This window comes from Ciconia boyciana, chromosome 2 (assembly GCF_034638445.1).
Source record: "Ciconia boyciana chromosome 2, ASM3463844v1, whole genome shotgun sequence".
In the NCBI taxonomy this organism is placed as follows: domain Eukaryota; kingdom Metazoa; phylum Chordata; class Aves; order Ciconiiformes; family Ciconiidae; genus Ciconia; species Ciconia boyciana.
In genome coordinates, this window is record NC_132935.1 from 110083479 (window position 1) to 110104517 (window position 21039).

A 21039-nucleotide genomic window follows, 5' to 3' on the forward strand; every position below is an offset into this window, starting at 1 on the left:
ATTTACACCGCCCTTACCAGGAGCAAAGTGGGGGGGGAAAAAACCAAAACCCAACTTTATTGCGTGAGTAAGAATTGAGTCCAAGACAATAATCTAGATGAGACAGACACAAATGTTGCAGTCTGATTTTTCTGAAACCCCAAGGAGCTGCAGTTATAGGTCCTTTTCAAACAATACAACATTTACCCCAGAGAGAAGCTGAACATCCTCACATGTCCTCTGAGCCCCTCCAGCCAGCACCAAAGGTGGGAGCAGCCTTGGGCCCCCCCTCCCCCAGCCCCAGTGTGATTTATAACACACAACCTTCTGATCTGGAGTCAGATGTGCTGCCATTGCACCATGAGGCCATGCCACTGCACCTCTTCCCCTGGCTATGGAGGGCCAAGTCTCCAGCATTCTTCTGCTCAGGTGACACTTGTGCCAGCCTACGCTGGCAGTGTCCCTTGGCACCCTCCTGTCCCTCTACATCCTTGTCATTTCAGATGCCTTCTGACAGGCATGCTTGGAATACACACCCACAAGACTCCTGCTGGCAAACCCCACATGAAGCACTAAACAAAGTAGGGGTAGGAGGGCCTCCTACAGCAGCCAAGCTGCATAAAATACCTGTCAAACTCTTAGCATCCCCCTCTCTGCCGCAAATGTCTCACAAAAGAAAGCAAGTGAAGCAAGCAGGCCACTGTCAGTAAAGGTTTCAGTCTTAAAGGCACATTTGCAAAGGATCTTTGTTTCAAACAAGGAAGCACAAGCTTTTTCTCCCAACAAAACCAGCCAAAGAATCAGATTTCCACACCCTTGGGTTCTTATATTACTGTCATTGCTCACTGATTCAAACCTTGCTATTAGACCACATATCGTTTATCCTACACCTGATGTCCCCCCGTGTTATTCCCCATATTTGCCCAAATCCACCCATGTTTTCTGCAATCATAGTAAATGCTTTCCACTAATTCAAGGAGAATTTAAACTACTTGTACCAGGAAAACACTCCAGTTGTCTTCTTAGGGATAAATTATCTCTGAAGCTGCAGGGAAGCATGAACATAGCTGCAGATTGCTCACAGGAAACTTTAGCCACGGTTCTTTACAGCTTCTGGAAAAGCAAAACGTGCATCTTCAAATTAACCATTCCCTCCTTTGCCCAGCTTCCAGCCTCTTCTCAGCACAGGCTCTTTTATCAAATTTTGTAGAAAAATACTCTTTCTACCACACAGCCCCACCCATGCCACATTTAATCTCTGTGTACAAAACACACATTCTGCTCCGGACCATGAGGTACCTGGAGGAAAGCAACATGAGGCTGTGGGATCTGAACACATGGGGTCGGATCACCGTCCTTGTGCTGCAGAGGCTGCATCATCTTGCCCTCACAGCGGAGGCTGGCAGAGCCTTGCTTGTTACACACTGCATTTTCATCAAAAAAGCTCCACCGTGCACACATGACACCCAGCGTCAGGAGCAAGACTGGGGTGAGTTGAACACAGCCTCCAGATCCAGTGCAGGCATGCCACCAGTGGGCCACGAGGCTGGAGAAACAGACCTTGCTCCCTTTTCCACTCTGGACAAACAGCTCCAGCTCCCTCCTGCAGCCTTTCAGGAGAGGAACTGCTCAATGAATGCTCCTCCACCCTCATTGTCCAAAGACAGTAGGAACAAGGCTGGGGCAGAAAGCAGCGTGGGAAGTAGCATCTCTTACCAGCCATGCCTGGGAAACATAGAGATTTCTGGATTGCCACATAATAATTCAGTCAACAGCAGCTAGGCAGGTGATTTCACACAGCCACGAACTATACACAACACTTCACAGAGCCAAAGGATGCCACCAAGCCAGCCTCTAGTCAAAGCATCTGCAGCAGGCTTTCTGCTGCTCCTATGTTTATCCCCGATGCAGAACACTTATAGGGAAAACTATACCCTGTTTTCTGTTACAGCTACATAGCGACACACGATGCCCATAGTACACACAAGGAACTTCTGATAAAGAGTATCCTTAACCATGTCAGTTTTCTGTCTGGAGAAACCTGCAGAAAGGGGCTGACTGAACAAGTTTCACAATAAGGGGATTTGTGAGCAGCAGTCCCAAAAAGAAACACTTTCACTGGAGGCAGAGCACTTCCATCAGGGATCAGGTTTCCTGACCACTGGAATTACCATTTTCTCTTCAAAGATACAGAGCCTGAAATTTGAACCATGCACAAACACCCAAGCTTTATAATATTCACCTCAAATGACTTGTCTTTCAAAGAAGTACTACATTTGTCAGACACCATTGACCCAAATGCCTTTTCCCCATGACTGAAGCATTTGCATTTCAGTCACCACATCTTTCCATGCTTTTAAATAACAGCTACTTGTTACTTGTACTGATGTTACCAGATGAAAGAAAAGTGGTGTCTTCACCAGTAAGTATTCCAGTGGAACAAGCTTTCAGTGAACTACACTATGCTGAGTCAAGAGAAACAGGTAAACGCTAATAGTTTGCTTGCAAGAAACATCATCACCATTTAGGATTTCATCATACAAAAGCTGATGACCTAGCAAAGCCAGAGCTTTTTCTGCACATTGTGTCCCGCTAAACGACTGCAAAGTGACACAGGAGAAGCTTCCTAAGAGAGAGGGAGAGACCAAGCACAGCATGACTCAAAGACCCAACCCTACAATTTGGTAGCAGAAATACCATGACTGTGGTGCAAGAACTAGGTTGTACCTAGCCCTTTTCTCTTCAGAGAAAACGTCTACAATTGACCATGCCTCTGCCAGGAAGCAAAAAAAAAGCAAAACCCAAAAATTTGCAGTGTGATTTGCAACCTGCTTTCTGATCTACAGCCAGACAAGCTGCCATGGTGGCCCAGGAATACTTGCCTTCTTGTTTCCTTCCAGGACTAAATTTCCCATTTACTTTCTTCGCACACATGTAATAATAGGCTTTTTTTCAAGACGCCTTCTCTCTGTCTTCACCTCCATTCCAAAGTGGCCCTGAGCCAGACATGCTGGAGTACCTGACTGGAGGATTCCTGACCCCCAGTATATAAAATCTCATTTGTCAGCAAAGAGGAGAGTGAAGGGACTTTATGTAACATCTGAACAAGAGTGATGCATTTCTATAAAACATTCCTTTATCACTCCACACCTCAGGCTTTTACAGCACGGCATCGTATAGTAGTGGCGTTGAACTTGGAGCTTAGGACTATGAGTGTTTAAACATACTTTTATTTCCTATCCTGCTACCCTGGCTTCTCCTTCCAGCATTGGAGGGACTGGAATTTCCCTAGGAAAGAGCAAGAGAAACACGCTTCGGATACCATTTCAGCATGAAAGCACAATGTGAAGAGTTCACAGCACAGGCCTGCAATTCTGAAATAGGATGGAAGCAGATGGCTCCCCAGCCTCTAGGTCACCCTAGTTTTTATTTTTACTTCATGTGCTTCATACCAGGAGGACATATTTAATTTGAAAGTGACTGAAGTCTAAGCTTTTTACTGAAAGAAAGTAGCATAGAGCATATTTTGGCATGGAAAATGAATTTATATTGTCAAATCTTCTCTTTTGTTCCTCTCTCTAACCCCCTCAAGACCTGTTTTTGTATTCATTGCCAACATGAACTTCTTGGTACCCTTTTAGTAAATTAAGTATTCTTTACTTATTGTAGTAAATACTCTTATGAGCAGCGGTAGCACTGGTTGTTTACTGGTTCTTAGCTAAACCTCTGCTTTTGAAACTAACCAAAAAAAAAAAAAGATTTTTGCTCAGCTTCCCTTAGCCCATGGATGCACGCCTAACATGGATTACTGCTTTTAAAATATGGCTCATCTTACATTCCCAGATTTCAGATCCTGGAAATGTATGTAACAGCTCAGCTCTGAAAAACTGAGCCCTCTGAGGAGGGAGAGAATAGAGGACAGGAGGGCAAAGCCGAGAGCGCCAGTTCTATTTTAAATAAATTCAGCAAAGTCTTAACAGCAAAGTCTTTTTGGTCTTGCTGTTTGTCTCTTCTAATAATTTAGATTTGAACTAGGGGGGGCCATTCAAATTAGTTGTGGAGGCCACAAACTAAAAGAACCAGACCTTTGGAGGGGGAAATGCATGGTGAAGTATTTCCTTCAGTCTCCTTCACACTTTAATTGCCCTTCCTCCATTGCTGTGCTGGCTGGATACCATGTTTTTTTGTTCTGACCCCACTGACCTGCCTCGCAAACAAGAGGAGCTATTTACAAAAAGCCTTTACCAAGTCATGCTTGTTTTCAGTTGAACTCTAATAACCTAGCCATTGCCAAAATGCGGCGCTACAAAGATTTAGTGCAATTCTTGCAAACTCACTGGCTGTATAATGCTTGCTTCTCCACATTTCCAGCTGTTTCTTTACCCCTGCAAGCTCTTCACTGCAAATAGGACTCTATGACTTTATTCAAGAGGTCTGGACACAAGCAGACAGAGCCACTTCAACAGCCTCCAGGGAAAAATACTGCTGCCTAAGAGGGAAGCTTATGTAGCTCTTCTGGCAGGAGGGAAAACCAGGAAAACTATGGCTGTTATGCGGAGTAAAAATGCAAAAATTGTACAGCTCTACCACCTAGCCCTAAGGGAAAGGAGATTTATTAGCAACGAATAAACAGGTAAGAAGCAACAATTGTTTCTTATTATTTATGCAACAGAATGAAAAAGCTATGTTGTTGCAGCTAGTGGCTACGTACAAATGCAAAGCATATCTATATGCCTATTATTGTTCAAATTGCTTTTATCTAGAAGGTTTCTAGAGCAGTAACACTGCTAGAGCACTCAAGCTCTGCAAAACTTGCTTGATTTTTCTTTCTACAATGAGAAAGGCAAAGAGGAGAATCTGCAAGAGTGGGCAGAGAAGGATGTACAGAGGAGAAGCCACGGTTATGGGAAGCAGGCAGCAATGCGGAGGTTTGCTTTGATGCCAGAATCTCACCACAGAGATTAACACACCTTCCTAAATGAGGTGGGGAAGGTCAAGAAGGAAAACAATTAAGTTTATTAAGAAAGATTCTAAGTGGTAGGGTTACAAGAGGCAATCTTTCCAGCATCTGAGGTCACCACTAACTCAGGAGGGAAACTTGTTATGGGTGAAGGCAATGTTAGTGTTTGCCATACCTATAAACTAATAGACTAAGGAAAGCTATTGTCCAACAGTGATATTCTCCTAATTATATAGGCACAGTAAATTGGAAACCTCTTCCTTTACATCAGGCAACAGTTACAGCACCCAGGACATCTGTGTACAGAACAAGACACGTCTGCAATAGATGCACCAGGAGCTTTTTATGCTACAAGCCAAAAGCCGCAGGAATGCCCTAGCATGTATGCTAGCATGTATGCCAGCATGTATGTCCTAGCATGTATGCTAGCACAACCGCAAGAGGAACCACCCAGTTCTTGGTGATGCCTTCGGTCTTGTCTGTTTAGATGTTCTGGTGCAAGGAACTTCAACAAGCATGGTATTTTTACCACTCGGTATTACAAAACTAATTACATGGGAAAAAGGCAGCAAACCTTAGAGAAAGAACAAACCCAAAACTTGAGCCTTGTTGGTAGACAAGCATGTTTCATCATTTAATTTGTCACCTCTGTCCTATGAAATAGTAAGACCTCTGAAGATCAAACCTCAACATCCTTATTTAGTTACTGCCCTGCAGATGGCGATTTCTTTGGAAAACAAAGAAGTACCACCGCTGGGCGGTATTTAATGATTCACCCACTCCCTTCAGAGCGCCGCGCCGCGGAGCCTCCCACGCCCGCCCCGCTGCCTCGCTCACCGGCGGCGCGGAGCGGGCGGCTCCGGGCGAGCGGTCGGGACGCTCACCTGCCCGCCCCGCCGCGGCCGAGGGAGGCGGGCGGGCGGCGGTCCGCGGCTCGGAGCCGGAGGCGATGGCGGCCGCCGACCCGCCGGGCGCCGGGGACCTCTCGCAGCTGGTGAGCGCGGGGCTGGCTCCGGCGGGGAGACCGGTGGCGGGGAGCGGGGGCCGGGTTTGGGGACACCCTTGCTGCGGGGCTCCGCCGGGGCGGGCGCCTGCCCGGCACCCGGCGCCGGGGCGGCCGCAGCGGGCCCGCCTCGCCGGCGGGTCCCCCCGTACGGCCGAGCGGGGAAGGGCAGAAGGCCGGCGGAGAGGAGCGGGAGGACGCGTGCCTGGGGCCGGGCCCTGCGTCCCGGCCCGGCCGCCGGCTCCCGCGGCTCGCTGGGCCGCTGCTGCACTCCGTGCGCCGCCGCCGCCCCGGGCTCCTGCTTTCTCTCCGTCCCCCCCCAGGCGGAAGATCTGCTGCATCAGCTGCAGGAGCATTTTCAAGCAATGACTGAAAAGATAACGCTGGGAAATATCCTCTTTCGAACCGGGTTACTAGCTCCGCGGGAGAGCTTTCCTGCTGCTACGGATGCGCTTCCTCCGCTGGACCGGGCTTGGCGTCCCCCCCGCGCGCTGACGTCAAGAGGGGCTTTGCTTTTTAACATCGGGATGCGGTTTTCTCCTAAACATCAAATTAAGCTATTATGATTGATGTTGTTAAATACGTATGATCTAAAGACAAGCGAATTGCCCCCCATGCCTGTTTATTTTTCCCTTTACTAAGAAGGAAATCCTAAAAAAGATTTTACTAAAAGTAGCATCAACTCCCAGCAAGCTAGTCTCTGTGCAGCAATTCTTGCCTTTCAGTAAAATAAGCAACAAATTATGTGTAAAGAGTCTGAAGGTACATTAAAAAAGCAACCATCTTCAAAAACACCACTTAAATCAGTATATCACTGCACGTTGTTGGTTTAAAAACAACTGTTAGCCTCCTCAGCATGGAAACGTGAGCCCTCAAAAAGAGAAACTAAGACCTGAAGGGGCTCCGAGCTTCCTCATTAGATGTATTTCCAGAAACTACCTCTGCTTTCTGAAACTGTAAATTTATTAAATTTTCTGTTTTTTCTGAAACTCGACCTTTCAGGAAGCAGCTGCTTTGGTGTAAGAGAAGAATGTTTTAGCAGCACTCATATACTGTTTGTATAGGTTGACTGTATGGTATCACCTAAATAGTTCCTCAGAAAGAAAACAGTCTCTTATACAGAAAATACTCCAGTTCACTCATGGGCATGCAGGAAGGTATTTGAAAATATTTAGAACCTGAATGCTTCTCTGTTGCAAGAGAAAGTGGGATTGTCTTGTAACAATGCAACTTTGTGCATGCTTCATCTTGCATTAAACATGAGTAAGAGGCAGAGACATCTGGAAGAAAGCTTCTTGTTATTCTCACAGAATAAAAAAACCTATTAAATTATTATTATTTATAAATAAGTTATCTTTAACTTTTTACTGGAAGAAATGGGCGAGCGCATTGATGACCTTGAGAAGCATGTTGCTGACCTGATGACAGAGGCTGGGATACAAAACACCGATGAAGAGTTGAGAGTAAAGAAACTTAATTTTTACTGTGTTTTATGTATTTCCACTTAGTTTTGAACTATAGGCAGCACCTAGCATGAAAATATTGTTCATATATTTATCATACCTGCATTTCCTTGGATTTTAAAGTATACCGAGATTATTTTTTAAAAATATTTAAAATTACCTTGGATTTCTTTTTGCCAAGAGCCAAAGAATGCCACCGCTTTTTCAAAAGAAAAACTGTAGTTGATGCATCTGTTCCAGCTGAGTGCCACATAAAAGGGGTAGTACAAACTAATGCCAAATATGTAAACTGAGGCTGTACGTTTGTAATAAAATGTGTGTAGCTTAAAGCACTCCTGCCCACCATTCCTGTCCCTCAAGTATGCTAACCTAGCTGACAGGATTCTTGCTGGTATAAATTTAGGTACATCTGCTTTTAAACCTGCTAAAGCTTCCCAAAGTGTCTCAGAGCACACCTCTTAAATACATTCGCCCTGAACACAGCAGTTGTTTGTTCTTGCAGCAGTAAGATAGGGGATGGAAAGAGCAAGGATAACTTTAGTATTATTGTCAAACACTCTGCAATATAAAATCATGCTACAGTTCAGGATTGCGTGTGAGATTTTGTATCGCTATCTGTTGCAAATGCCTCCCCCCTGCCCCGATGGCTGCCTTACATCGGTGTTCTTAGTATTTACGAGACAGCATTGCTTCCATGTTCTGTGGGTGTGGGTGATGTCTTCTTCCTGTTGTTACATGCTTTCCTGATTCAAACTGAGACACATCAATTATTTTTGTCATTTAGAGACTGCTTATCCAGTGAAAGACAAGAACGTCTATAAATATATTGAAGTAATTTAGGCATCTATTCGTTCTGATGCCTTTTTCATGATAAGCTATGTAGTAATTTTCAGAAATATAGAAAGACAATCCATGAAGATGTATTCAACTGTACAGAGATCTTCCTATTTTTATGCTGAATCACATACATGAATAATTAAACCACTAACCTACTTATTCACTGTTTCTTTGCAGCACTGAAATGAGGATGTGATCAAGAAAAATAAAGGGAGAACAGCACCGCACCGAATCTGGGAGTTTACAATGAGTGTCACTAGTCACAAAAAGCATCAGGGAAAACCAACACGCTTGCATCATGTCACAATAGAATCTCTTTTTTTTTTAAACTATTGCCACAGGAAAAAGGTAGAAAGCTGGGTTTATTCATCTAAATGGGACACTGTATTTCATGTAATTGGGAAAGAACTATTAGTTTCAGGGGAGGCAAAACCACTATTTTGGATAGAAAACTATATCCTATATAGTGAATTTATCCAGTCACAAACTTTTTTGATGTATGAAAATGTATTTTATTTAATATTAAAATTTTCATTGTATTTCTTTGTTGCCTTTTTAACTTACATGTTCGCAGAATAACAAGATCCTTCTATGACAAAACTCTTCCATTTGCGTGTGCAATTTTGATGCTCCTTTAAATGTTTTACATTACAAAATGCACCTTACCTTATTCGATGTTGTTACACAGGTGCCTTTGCAAAACTTCATAGGTCCAATGAATATAAACTGCTCTGCACTACAAGAAATGGTAGTATTTGCAGAGGTTACTGCCGTTCAGTTGTTACTCTTTCCACAAGCCCACCCAAAGCTCTGCACACCTGTGCAGGTAACATCATCCAGGTATGCATACTGTGCCAATTTCATTTCTTTAACATTAGCCATTTTGATGAAAGAGCCTAAAGACTTTGAGAGAGAAAAGAATTCTAGTTACCTAACATACCCTGAACAAGATGTGGCAGAGTCAAAGAAAACAGGACATCTACCCTAGCTTTAAGGTACACCAAAACATTGGCACTTTTGGCAGAAAAGGTTTTGTTTGCAACTTAACAGGAACCTCTTACAACAAATGCAGAAATTGAAGCATTACCAGGCAGATAGAATACCTCAGCTAATGAAGGATAAATATGCTTTTTAAAACCTTGGCAGGTGTTAATACTTATCTCTTATAGATTCTTCGTTAATATAAAGAAATCATACTAATCAATGCTTTAATCAGTGTAGGTTTGCAAGCCACATCAAACTAGGGGGAGAGGTTGCTATGCTAGAGGACAGGCTGGAGAAATGGGCCAACAGGCACCTCATGAAGTTCAAAGGCAAGTGCCAAACCTTGCCTCTAGGACAGGGTAAGCTTATGCTGCAGTGCAGTTGTGAGGGGCTGGCTGGCATGCAGCTTTGCAGGAAAGGAGTGCAGGCTGGTAGACAAGTTGGAAGTGAGTCAGCAGGGTGACCTGGCAACAAAGGCTGCAGCCACATACTGGTCAGTGTTAGTGTAAGTAGAGCCAGCAGGTCATTCCCCTCTATTCAACTCCTGTGAGACCACACCCAGAATACTGTTTCAATTTTGGGGCTACCCAGTTCAAGAAATATATTGTTATGAGGCAGTTGAACAGAGAGCCACCAAGATATGGTAGAATACAAAGCATATGAGGGGTTTGAGAGAATTCTGTCAGTTCAGCCTTAAGAAAAGACTACGGCTTGCTTTCTGACTACAATTACCCCATGGTTGAGCACGGGGAACAGTTAGACTCTTGTTGGAGGTGTTTTACACAAGAGAGTTGATAGACACAAGCTGGAACACAGGAAATTCCAGCTAGATGCAAGGAACACTTTTTTTCAACTATAAGGGTGCTCAAGCAGCAGGAACAGGTTTTCCAGAAAGGCTAAGGAATCTCCATCCTTAGAGATACTCAGCACTGGACAGTCCTGGGCAACCTGATCAAGTGAGACCTACTCTGGGAGGTTGGACTAGACCTCCAGTAGCCCCTTCCAACATATATGATTCCATAATTAATAACCACTGTAAACCAGATTTAATTTTATTTTCTTGACTCATTCTAAATCCTCTAAAACACACAGATTGTAAGAAAGCATATTGCACTTTGTCTTGTGACAAACTGGATGAAAAGTACAGATATATCCTTTCTGCATAGTCTGGTTTGCTTTTTCTTAATCCTGTAAATATGCATGTATCAGTTTAAAAAAACCAAACCAAAAACAGAAACAAAAGGCCCCCACAACACTGGCTTCATCACTGCAGAACAAAAGTTGTCAGAAATGCAAATGGAAACTTCAAAAGCCATGCCACAGTGGGATCCAATCCAAGTCTCATGAGTATATATGCATTTTAGTATACCATTAGACAAATTGGAGGTCAAATGAGAGAAAGCACAGCTCATCCTTTCTTCAACTGTTGACTATGCAGCCAGCTCCAGAACTGCAATTACCCTTTGGCACTGCAGAATTTACTAAGTACTTCAAACTGACTACTGTATGCATAATCACCATGAAAAAGAAGTCCATCACCACAAGTCAATTAAGCTGGGGGGGAGGGAAGTCATGGAAGACACTTTCTCTGAGTTCTGCTAAATATTAACGAATGCACCTTAGTGTTTTCTTCCTATTTTTAGTGGATACATAAGACCAAGATACTATGCAAGGAAATCCTGACAGAAGTGATAAGCCTTCATCTTCAACATTACGACTTTGAATCCAATTACATTTGTTTTCATTCTCAAATTTAATTAGCTAAAGAAAATTAAGGTAATTAAGTGAAACTCATTTTATTCTTTTAAAAAAACTATAGTATAGTTTTCCCACATATTTGTGTAACAAAAGCAAACAAAAACAGTTGAAATGTTTTTCTGCAGACAGGCTTTTTGTGTACAAAAATACATCATACCCAAAGGACAACACAGAGTAAAATCTTTACAAAATAAAAATAAAAAAACAATCCAAAATTCATCTACAGTATTACTGCAGTCAGCCAGTTCCAGGCTTTGCGTCTTTTCCAAACTGAATTCATGCCTTTTAAATAATTCAAAATATGCTCAAAGTTGAAGGATTTGTAGTTTTTTTTCATTTTATATATATATGTATATATGTACACACATACACAAGAATAAATTTAAGTGGACATAGGGTTAAAAAAAAGGCAGCCCCAAAGAAACGTCAGTATCTGTATTTAGTGGAATAATCTTTTGGCGATACCACCAAACCTCGACCTTTGCGGGCTCCTCTATAAACAGTTTCTATAATGTCAATCATCTCTTGCTTATCTTCCATTGCCCAGTTGATCTTGTTGTTATTACCTGTACCTAAATCAATCATGATGTGTTTGTTCCTTTAAAGGGAAAGAAAAGAAACAGAAAAGTTAATATGGTATTATAATTCAGAAAGAAACTTTACAATGCCCACAAGAATGCTTTGTAGGATTCAAAAGAAGCCCTTATAACATGAACAGGCTTGCAAAATAAGCCTCAAAGAAAGAGCATCCACTCCTGTCAATCAAGTCATATCCTGTCATTTTACTGCCTATTTCTAAAGCTAGAACAAAGACTGCAAACATGTCCCCAAGGTTGCTACTCAGTACAATTATCCTTCAGCATATTCCTCATTGTTTATATTTCTCTCTCACTACTAACACCAGAGAGAGTTCCACACTTGTCAGTATCACATCCCATCTCATCAATGTAGATGCCTTAGCTTCAAAAAACCTTAATACTTTGGGTGTATCTCTAAAGCAAGTTTGACAAGCTTTACTGCCGTATTACTGCAGTATTCTATAAAGGGAGTTTCGGATTTAAAACTAAAACCAATGGATAATAAAACCAGTTTTCACTATCACTAGTTTTTACTCTATTACCAAAACACTTTTACTAGGCTAATTGGAAAACAAGCCATTTTCCTATTTAATCAGTCCTCTTTTGTAGAGCAATGAAAATATAAGCATCAGTATGCTGATACGCATTTAGAAGTGATCTACTGAGACACTATTTGACACACAAAAAATTTAACCGAGTTACATTCTAGAACCACCATGTACCTGAAGAAAAACATGACAGTACAGGGATCGTACAACTCGTACATCTTGTTGAAGTCTGGTACTTCAGTGATATCCACAAGATAAATAACAGCAAAGTTTTTTACCTAAACAGAACAAAACAGGAAAGATAAAAGCAATATATTACCAAACCTTTGATTATTTGTATTACCAATTAAAAGGCATAAGCTTTCATTATTGCAACATTTATTTTCCAAAATATTAAGTCATAAAATCACAGTAAACAGTCTTGCCATTATTTTTAACCACAACGACCAATTAACATGGAAAATATTTTTAAATATAGCCAAAATGCTCACTTCACATCCAGTACCAGCTGGAAAGATACTATGCTAAATCAACATACAGAGAAACAAATGCCCTTTATATACAACTGAGACATCACAGTGACGTGCACAGCTCTAAACAAGTAGAGTAACTGCTTTGTGCAAGCCAAGCTGACACATTTTGCCTCTATCATCAGCTGCTTATAGACTTCAGGAAATTAATGATCTAAAATGCCCTGGTGCCTGCCTCCAAGCATTTTTTCCCCTCTAAACCATCTAATTTGTTTAACAAGGCTCATTAAATGAAAATAAAACTGATAATTTAATAATAAAGCTGATAGCTTTTTTGAGGTCTAAAGCTAAAACAGCAGCTTAAAAATTTTAACGGATAATGAAAAAGAGAGCCTGATGAGAAGCTATTCTCTGGGCAATTATGGTAAAATAGGCTTTCATTTTGCAGTTACTGAATTAAATGCACAAGAATCCCTCCCCTTTAATGTCATAGTTAATGTCTTCATTTCTGAAAGAAAACCATGTAACATTTTTGTTTCCTAGACATAGCATATTTAACCTTAAGTGGAATTAGAGGAAGCTTTAGTTTCTAAACTTAGCTCATACATGTACAGTAGAAATTAACACACAGACATGCATTAAAATATAAATCAGTAGGCATCTAAATTACACAAAACTTTAAATTTAAAGGTATATTATCAAATACTCATGCATTATACCATGAACACACAACCTTGTCCCCCCATTCTTACTTACATACAAATACAATTTCATTCCTTCCCATTTCACTAAGCAAAATTACCAGTCTGAGGTAACACATGTGGTCTAAGATTTATGACAAACTTACTGTTTGTCACAGTACTTCCCACTTGTTAATTTTGCTATCAAACATCTAGAAATACTACGATTAGTATAATTTCTGCTTGATGTAAAGATGTTTTATTTTAGTCCACAAAACAGGATTAGACTGTACCAGAAAAAGATTATATATGGTGTACCCCGTACTTAAATATCCTAGCAGGCACTTTAATTGAGAAAGTATGGAATGTTTGTTTACAAAAAAACAGAAGCACAGAGTAAATAAATTACAATGGACTTCTGCTTCAAGACAGTTTCTAAACTATAAAAAATAATCACACTTCAAAGATGTAAATAAGTATTAGTAGCAAAGAAAGTAAAATCTCTTTTGGAGTGAAACAGCATTTAAATAGTTTTTACTGTGCTTTTATGGAGCCAGTTATAATCCTAGACTCTGTCAATAATCTAAAGAAAACATCCAATTTAAGCCATGTTCCAAACCAGGCAAGAGGTAAAGCCTTGAAAACCCAAGTTAGTCATAATATCAAACTCTAACACCCTCTGAAGTGATCATTCATGCCCATTTCAATTTTATATGAAAGATTTCTAAGAAACGTAATGGGATGTTCAGAGTCAACAATTTAGCTGAGAAGTGACTAAAGCTACTCCCTGGTTAGCCTTAGGAGGCAAAAAACAGTTTGGTTTTTGTTTGTTGTTTGTTTTAAAAACCCAAAACCTGAAGAGCCATTTTCATGTCCTCCTATTATTTCTTCTTCCATCCTGCTGACATTTTTAGCATCAGCAGCACAGCTTCGCCATGTGGGGAAATTTCTACAACACATTCAGCAATTCCAACAAACTAAACAATCTTTGAACAAGTATTTAATTTGGAGATTAGAAAATGATTTTAAGTTAAACCAAGCATTAATAGAAGATTCTCAGGACCTGCTTTGTTCACTGAAAGATTAGTCCAAGGAGATCACATGTCGTACCAGAAGACCACTACAAAAGCACTCCTAAACCACAATTTTACTTCCAAGAACTGTGTACTCCACATAGTACTGGAACAACAAAACTTTTAAAGTTAGTTTTACATTATATACATTTAATTTAGTTGAGCTGTTGAAGAACCAGAAATGCTTGTCACGAGCAATGAATATCAACAGCCCAAGATTTTAGAAAAGAGAACCAGAGTTAACGAATACATTAGCTTATCTTCTGAAACTCAGATACTATTAAAGTCTTAAAGTTATTACATATATCTTACTCAAAAGGACTGGATCATTCAATTCACCTTTGCACAGCATATATCACCTGCTCAAAAGCTTGTATGAAGTCTAAAGCAGACCTCAAAGCTACATACAGACTCCCAAATTTGAATTCAGAACTTTAAAACAGGTTCTATTCTTTCCCCCTTGCTTTCTTAATTTCAAATCTGACAAGATTACCACTCCAAAACCACTTAACTTGCAACTGCATTGAATAAGGATGTGTTTTGTTGAGTTTGGACACTGGCTGCCAAGGTTGCCCATGACATGGGCCTTGCCATGCAACAGGATGTTGGGATTCAGGCCTAAGAATGAACTGGATAAAAACATGGGTAAGAGGCTAAATATGGAAAGGGTGATGCAGAAGCACTGCAGTGGCCATAATATCTACCACTTAGTGGCCATGCCAGACTGGGCAGGCTCGTCACCAAGAGGCATTTTATTTCAACACAAGACAAGCCCTGCAGAACTACTCAAATGTGTCTCTCTGCACAGTATTGACCAGTTTTACAGCCTGAAGAAGCACCTACTGTCTCAGGCACAATACTGGAGCCAAGATACAGCAGTAGAGAGCCAGCTTCACAGCAGTACAGAGCAGCATCTGAGCCAGCTTCACACACAGATAGCTTTAATTCACAAGGCTTTAGCTTAGGCTTAATTTTAAGCAAAAGCAACTGAAGTATTTCTGGATTCAGGCTGGTATGGATGCGGGAGTTGATCTATACTTGAGCTATCCCTATCCATTGGGATGTGAATCCATCTCCCAGACAGAGTTGTCAAATTCAAAAACTACATTCCTATATAGGAATGATAGGTATCAATTCCTATAGGAAATGATAGCTTCACTGTCATGTCAAGGCAGTGGTTGCTAAGAAGTTTTCTTTCTGACTTTTGAGTTATAACTGGGGATACAGTATGCAGACCTCAGAACAAGAATTAAATACAACTCTGAGCAAGCAAACCACACTAAATAAAAGCAGCTGCAGTTGTAACAATTGAGACTACACTGAGGTTGTTAATGTAAACCAAAATTTTACTGTCCAGACAATAGGCAAAACACCTTGTGTATTTTAGAAGCTGAACACATAATAACACAAGTTTATTCTGAAAGTACTTAACCTCATAACATACTAAAACTTACTAAAATGTAGTAAATTTGTTGCAGTTAAGTCAGCTGCTTTCTGGGAAAAAAAACCTCTCTAGTGAAGGACCTCCTTTTGGACAGTTCCATACTTGTTCAACACCTTAAGATAAAAACATTTTCAGCAGAAAAACAAGACAGATAAATACATTCAGAAGTTAGTATTTCTGACACTCTGACTTCCTTTATCCATCTTTCAATTCAAAACTTTCTCTGTTTTACCAGGCCATTGTCGCTGCTGTTCATGGGGACGGGATGGAGTAGGAAACTAAAAGTCAAACAGCAGCATGGATTCAAAATTATCTGACTTACTTTCATGGGTTGGGCTTCAATTTTGTTTTTTTTTTTTTTTTTCTTAATTACTGTAGCTTCACAGATTAGTCTATGTTACTCAACACGCATATACAAAAACCAAAAGTACAATATTGCCTAGCCACAGTTACAGGCTATTTTAATACTTCACAGAACTGTATCTGCTTGGGTGGACTACTATTAAATCTTTAAATGGAATGGCTCAAGACTATAAAGCAGAGGAATGTATAGGACCCTTAACATCAGATACAGATTCTGTATCTTATCTTGATCAAGACCACACACTTAGCTGGTAAATAGGAAGCACAGATGTAGGAAAAAATCGTATGCCAGATGAAAAAAATCTCATTTGTCCTCCGAAGTTCTCCCTCCTGACTTTCTTCATTAACAATGTCATTCCAAAAAAAATTAATGCATTCCTACAACATGAGATTGCCACAGCAATATGATCAATGACTAGGAAGAATGGCAGTAATCCTGAAGTTTCTTCAAATTTCTGTTAGGGTAAGTAATACTCTTTTTTTGTTAAGTTTTCAGCTCCCTTTAAGAAGCAAATCTCACAGCCACACGTTACCTTATGGCCCAAAGTGCATACAGCAAATACCTAAGGAAATGTGAGACAAGATCTAAGATTCCATCTTCCTAACCAGTTTCTAGACAATGTTTTTTACGTTTAGATGTCTTTATGAACAAGGAAATCACAGGAAAAAATATACAGGAACTGAGACTAGCTTTTGCAACAAATCATTCAAGTTGAAGGCAGCTAGCAGACTTGCATTACTGAACTGAAAGAGGCTGCAAACACAGGAAATACAAACTGCAAAGTCTGTACTGTCAATATTCGTTTAAATCTTTTTTCTTGCTAATTATGCTGTAAGTTTAGGTGATAAATTCATAGGGGAAAAGAGAAAGACATTATACTGCTGAGAGCAATACTTACAGCTAACAATTTTGAAAACTAGACACATGAGTAAACGGATTAGCTTTGCTCAACTTTAATTACAAACACCAGTAACTATAATACCAGTATGTTTTTTTTTTTATAGCTCCCTCCCCCCCACCTTCTTTTCCTCTCTCACTTTTCATGTAACCTTAACAGAAAGGCAGAGGCACAACTAATGTTTGAGCAAAAGCCACGGCTATTCACACTTCTGATTACAGTTAAATAAACACAAAACATTTGAACAATCCTCCCTAAACTCACATTGACCCAATACAACCTATTGGTTAAAGTGAACTGGTTTCACAAGAGGTTATCTGATTTACAGCATTTAGTCCTCAATAAATCATGGTTTTAAAATATTTCTTAAAAAAGGGGTATTAAAGTAATTTAGCAGCCAAAGCCCTGTATTTCATGGGATGGGTTTTATAATTGTGAGCCTCCTTTTAAAAAAAAAAAGTGTACTTTTAAAAAAGATGTTCCAGAGGAATTTTATGAAACTCAATTCTTAGATGTTTGGTTGAAACCCTGACAAAGCAAAAATCTAACATCTTACAATCATCGTTTGTTTTGAAACACAGTGAAACCTTGCTTCTTTTTCATGTAACACTGGGGAAAAAAAAAAATGGTCAACTGTAAGTGGAGTACATTTCAGTCAAAATAATTTGCTTTGTATTTTCATATAGTGTTCTAGTTTCTTTTTCCCCCAAAAGGAGTCAAACCGAAAAAATCCTGTTCTCCTATTATAAAGTACAGATAAACATTACTGATACCCAAAAATATGCTGCAGACTAAAAGAATATTGCACCATGGTATCAAATGTAAAATATGGCTACATTTTCTTCAAATGTAGCATGCAATTACAGCATGTTAACATTCTGTATTATTCTCCAGTATAAACACCTGTACAATTGGAACTTTTACTCACTCTTTAAAACAGCAGAGATCCAAACATGGCTTGTAAGCAAGAGGATGAGGAAGGATCTCCCCCTTTAATCTGCCATTTCTGCAGAGGGAGATTTTTAAATAAGAAGTTACATTGTTCCTTCTTTTCCCAGTCACCCCTAACTGCCAATACGTCTGCCAAATTGCCAAGCATCCTGCCAAAAGTCGATACTAACAGTATCTGAGCATAAGACACTCCCACCATGTTAAACACAAAATGACTAAATTAAACCATGTCACAATTCCTTACTGTACTCTATTAAGTCTTAACATTTGGCTATATCTATAGATCTTTCATTGTAGGGATTTTAGAGACAGAAGTTCATTTATTTAAAGATAACAGTAAAAAAGAAAGGAGTACACTAAGAAAAGAACTCGAGTTACACAGTATACACACAATTTTACATTAAGATAACGGACTCCTTTTTCTACCCAAGTTACCATTTCTGATTCAGATTTTTTTGCTTCATTTTCTATGTGGTTCAGGTAAAGAAAAGCTGTCAATTTTCTACATCTATCACTATGCAAAACCTTTACCAAATACGTGAAAAGATAAATCATAGCTGATCGTATATGTTAACAGTCTAATTTTTCTTCAATATCTATCTTTCTTAAGTGAGTGACTAGCTGTCAGCAGGCATTCAGTTTCCATCTGAAAACAGCCTTCAGAGTTTGGCTCCTAAAATTTAATTCAGGCCATGCAACTCAATAGAATGCCATCTATCTCCATTAAGAATATTATTTATATATTAATAATATATCAAGTGTCCTGTACATTTTAGGATCTCACCATTTTTAAGAGTCAAAATGAAAGTAACTTTCCAAGTTATTCAAATGGAAATCTGAAGCTACTACATATTCTGATTGTAAAGGGGCAGGGCTGCATTACCTAGGGCCACAGCAGTCCTACTACCAAGCACTTGTTTCTGCTTGAATGCTGACGTTCATTAAATGATGGATTATTAACAGGCAGCGACTTTGGTTTCTGAACTTGCAACACTTTTTTCACCCCATTAAATACGACAAACATCAGGACAGTCAATGACTTTACGAGACACTCATGAAAGCAAACCAAACAGCTTTCTCGCTGCCTCCTAAAGCAGGAATACCTCTCCAGAAACCGAGTTATAACTGGCCTTAGGCTTCGTATACACCATTTGAAACACTGAGAGCAGAAAGTGCCCGTCTCACGTTACAGCTCCAGTTTACCTTCTCAGCAATGCTGTATAAGACTTCGTCCATTTTCATGCAGGTCGGGTCCCAGTCGTGTCCAAAGCGGATGACCACGACTCGGTCCTCCTCCGAGAGGATGGCCTGGTCCACCTGCCAGCCGTTGTGCAAGTGCGGCAACATGTACGACATCCTGAAGGGCGGGTGGCGGGCCTGCGGGACGACAGCAACCACCCGGGAGCTGACAGCCCGGCCTGCCTTCGCACGGCGCCGTCAGCCCCCCATGGCGCACGCCGGCACCCCCCCGCAGGCCAGCGCTTAGCGGCCGCGGCCTGCCGTGGCGCAGCGATGCCGCCACCTCGCCGGGCCCTTGCGGGACGCCAGCGGCCACCGGGCGCCAGGGCCGAGCCGCCGAGCCCCCCCTTGCCCGAGCCCAGCCCGCCCTGCCCCGTCCCCGCCGCACCCCGTGGGCGTCCTTCTCTCGGCGAAATGGGAGGACAGAGCCACGGCGTGAAAGGAAGAGGAAGTGAGGCAATACGTTCGCCGGGCACGCCGCGGGAAAACGCGCTTCCGCCCTGCGGAGGGGGCGGGGTTTTCCTCAGTGGGCGGGGCAAGACGCGCCGAAGGGGCGGGGTAGGCCGCGTGGACCATACCAAGTGTGAAAGCGGGCGGGGAGGGGCGGAAGAACAGCTTGGACCGTACCAAGCGGGGGAGGGGGGCCGACGTAGCAGAGGCCGGGATGGGGTGTCAGTGCTCATCACCGCGGCACTGATATCGCGGGGCCTGCGAGAGCCCCCTGCGTCAGGGCTGGGGCCAGGCAGCCGTGCCCAGGGCTAGGCGGAGGCGTTGTCCTCTCAGGGGTTTCTGTGCCCCCATCCCACCCGCTGCAGAGCCAGCCCCAAGCGAGGGGGCCTGGGCTGGGGCCTGGCACCTGGGCGATGGCTGAGAGGGCAACCAAAATGGAAGGTGGCCTTGTGGGGGTGTCCCTGCTGCCCGAGGAGCCAGGCGCACCCAAACGGGGGGCAAGCTGTGCTCACTGTCTGCTGGCTGGGGCCACGGGCATCTCCCCTGGCAAGCAGGACGTGGAGCCATGCCGCGGTGGTCGGTGCAGCTGGCCCGAGCGGTGCTGCTGGGTGGCACCAGGAGGATGAAACGGAGGTCACTACAGCCCAAACCTCTGAATCTCTGCTGCTGACCACTACGGATGTTAAAAAAACTCCTTGTGTCTCCACTAGATTTGATCAAGGAGGTACTGCAACAGAGCGAGCAGCTGCATGCATCTCCTGGTTATGGAAGATTTTGTCAGTATATTAACCCACAGCAATAAATATCTTCATGCTTGAGCTACTGCTAGTTGTGGCTTGAGTGCTGTGTGAAAGTACAGGAATGTTTGAACCAGCTGGGTCACAACTGCATATCCATCTTCTGTGTTTCTTTCCGATACACCCTACACCCAGAACTAGCCCTTGCCTGTGGGAGCTGCGCTGCCTAGCCCCTGGCAGTAGTCGCAACTTGGTACCATTACGCTCTCTCATCTCTTGTAGCCAAAATGCCGGTACTTGAACACAGAGGGTGAATGTTTCTGTTGAAGTGATCAGCAGTGAAACCAGGACGTTTCAGCACTGGGTTTCAGAATCGAGCTGGCCATTGAGATAGGGCATCCCAGGCCAATCTTTTTGCTTCCTGAAAGGCATATATATTGTTCTACACTGTACACTCATTTAAAGGGTTAGCTTGCAGCAGACAGGGAGAAAAGCCTATTTTCCACTATAAAAAATCCACACAAGCTTGAGCTAGTGCTGTGGGGAACACCCCTGGAACAGTAGCGTGAATTTGCACCAAATTACTTTGCCCCAGAACCGCGGAGTTCTCCAAAAACTATCGA

The 21039-nt window shown here is 41.9% G+C and overlaps 2 protein-coding genes and 1 non-coding gene across 4 annotated transcripts; 1 reads left to right on the plus strand and 2 right to left on the minus strand.

Moving 5' to 3' along the window:
* Nucleotides 1–274: 274 nt before the first annotated feature.
* Nucleotides 275–347, minus strand: TRNAW-CCA (transfer RNA tryptophan (anticodon CCA)). Its single transcript has one exon. It is a non-coding gene; the product is annotated as a tRNA-Trp (tRNA).
* A 5374-nt stretch (nucleotides 348–5721) lies between these two features.
* On the plus strand, nucleotides 5722–8766 carry HSBP1L1 (heat shock factor binding protein 1 like 1). Its single transcript, XM_072853496.1, has 4 exons — nucleotides 5722–5933; nucleotides 6266–6332; nucleotides 7311–7405; nucleotides 8420–8766. The coding sequence occupies exons 1-4, from the start codon at nucleotides 5889–5891 to the stop codon at nucleotides 8423–8425; spliced, it is 213 nt and encodes a 70-aa protein (XP_072709597.1). The 5' UTR covers nucleotides 5722–5888; the 3' UTR covers nucleotides 8426–8766.
* A 1491-nt stretch (nucleotides 8767–10257) lies between these two features.
* On the minus strand, nucleotides 10258–19728 carry TXNL4A (thioredoxin like 4A). Of its 2 annotated transcripts, XM_072853494.1 has the most exons (4): nucleotides 19618–19728; nucleotides 19194–19367; nucleotides 12285–12388; nucleotides 10258–11582 (listed from the first exon to the last, which is right to left on the minus strand). In XM_072853494.1, the coding sequence occupies exons 2-4, from the start codon at nucleotides 19344–19346 to the stop codon at nucleotides 11411–11413; spliced, it is 429 nt and encodes a 142-aa protein (XP_072709595.1). In that variant the 5' UTR covers nucleotides 19347–19367; nucleotides 19618–19728; the 3' UTR covers nucleotides 10258–11410. The 2 variants fall into 2 exon arrangements, with proteins under 2 accessions (XP_072709595.1, XP_072709596.1); XM_072853495.1 differs by lacking the exons at nucleotides 19194–19367; nucleotides 19618–19728 and adding an exon at nucleotides 17968–18047.
* Nucleotides 19729–21039: the final 1311 nt, after the last annotated feature.

Bases quoted from the DNA above. Each gene is read 5' to 3' on its own strand.
- HSBP1L1 (XM_072853496.1), top strand. From the start codon at position 5,889: ATGGCGGCCGCCGACCCGCCGGGCGCCGGGGACCTCTCGCAGCTG. The intron at 5,934-6,265 runs GTGAGCGCGGGG...GTCCCCCCCCAG, and splicing joins CCGGGGACCTCTCGCAGCTG to GCGGAAGATCTGCTGCATCA. The intron at 6,333-7,310 runs ATATCCTCTTTC...TTAACTTTTTAC, and splicing joins TGAAAAGATAACGCTGGGAA to TGGAAGAAATGGGCGAGCGC.
- TXNL4A (XM_072853494.1), bottom strand. From the start codon at position 19,346: ATGTCGTACATGTTGCCGCACTTGCACAACGGCTGGCAGGTGGACCAG. The intron at 12,389-19,193 runs GTAAACTGGAGC...TGTTCTGTTTAG, and splicing joins TATACAGCATTGCTGAGAAG to GTAAAAAACTTTGCTGTTAT. The intron at 11,583-12,284 runs GTACATGGTGGT...TTCCCTTTAAAG, and splicing joins ACTGTCATGTTTTTCTTCAG to GAACAAACACATCATGATTG.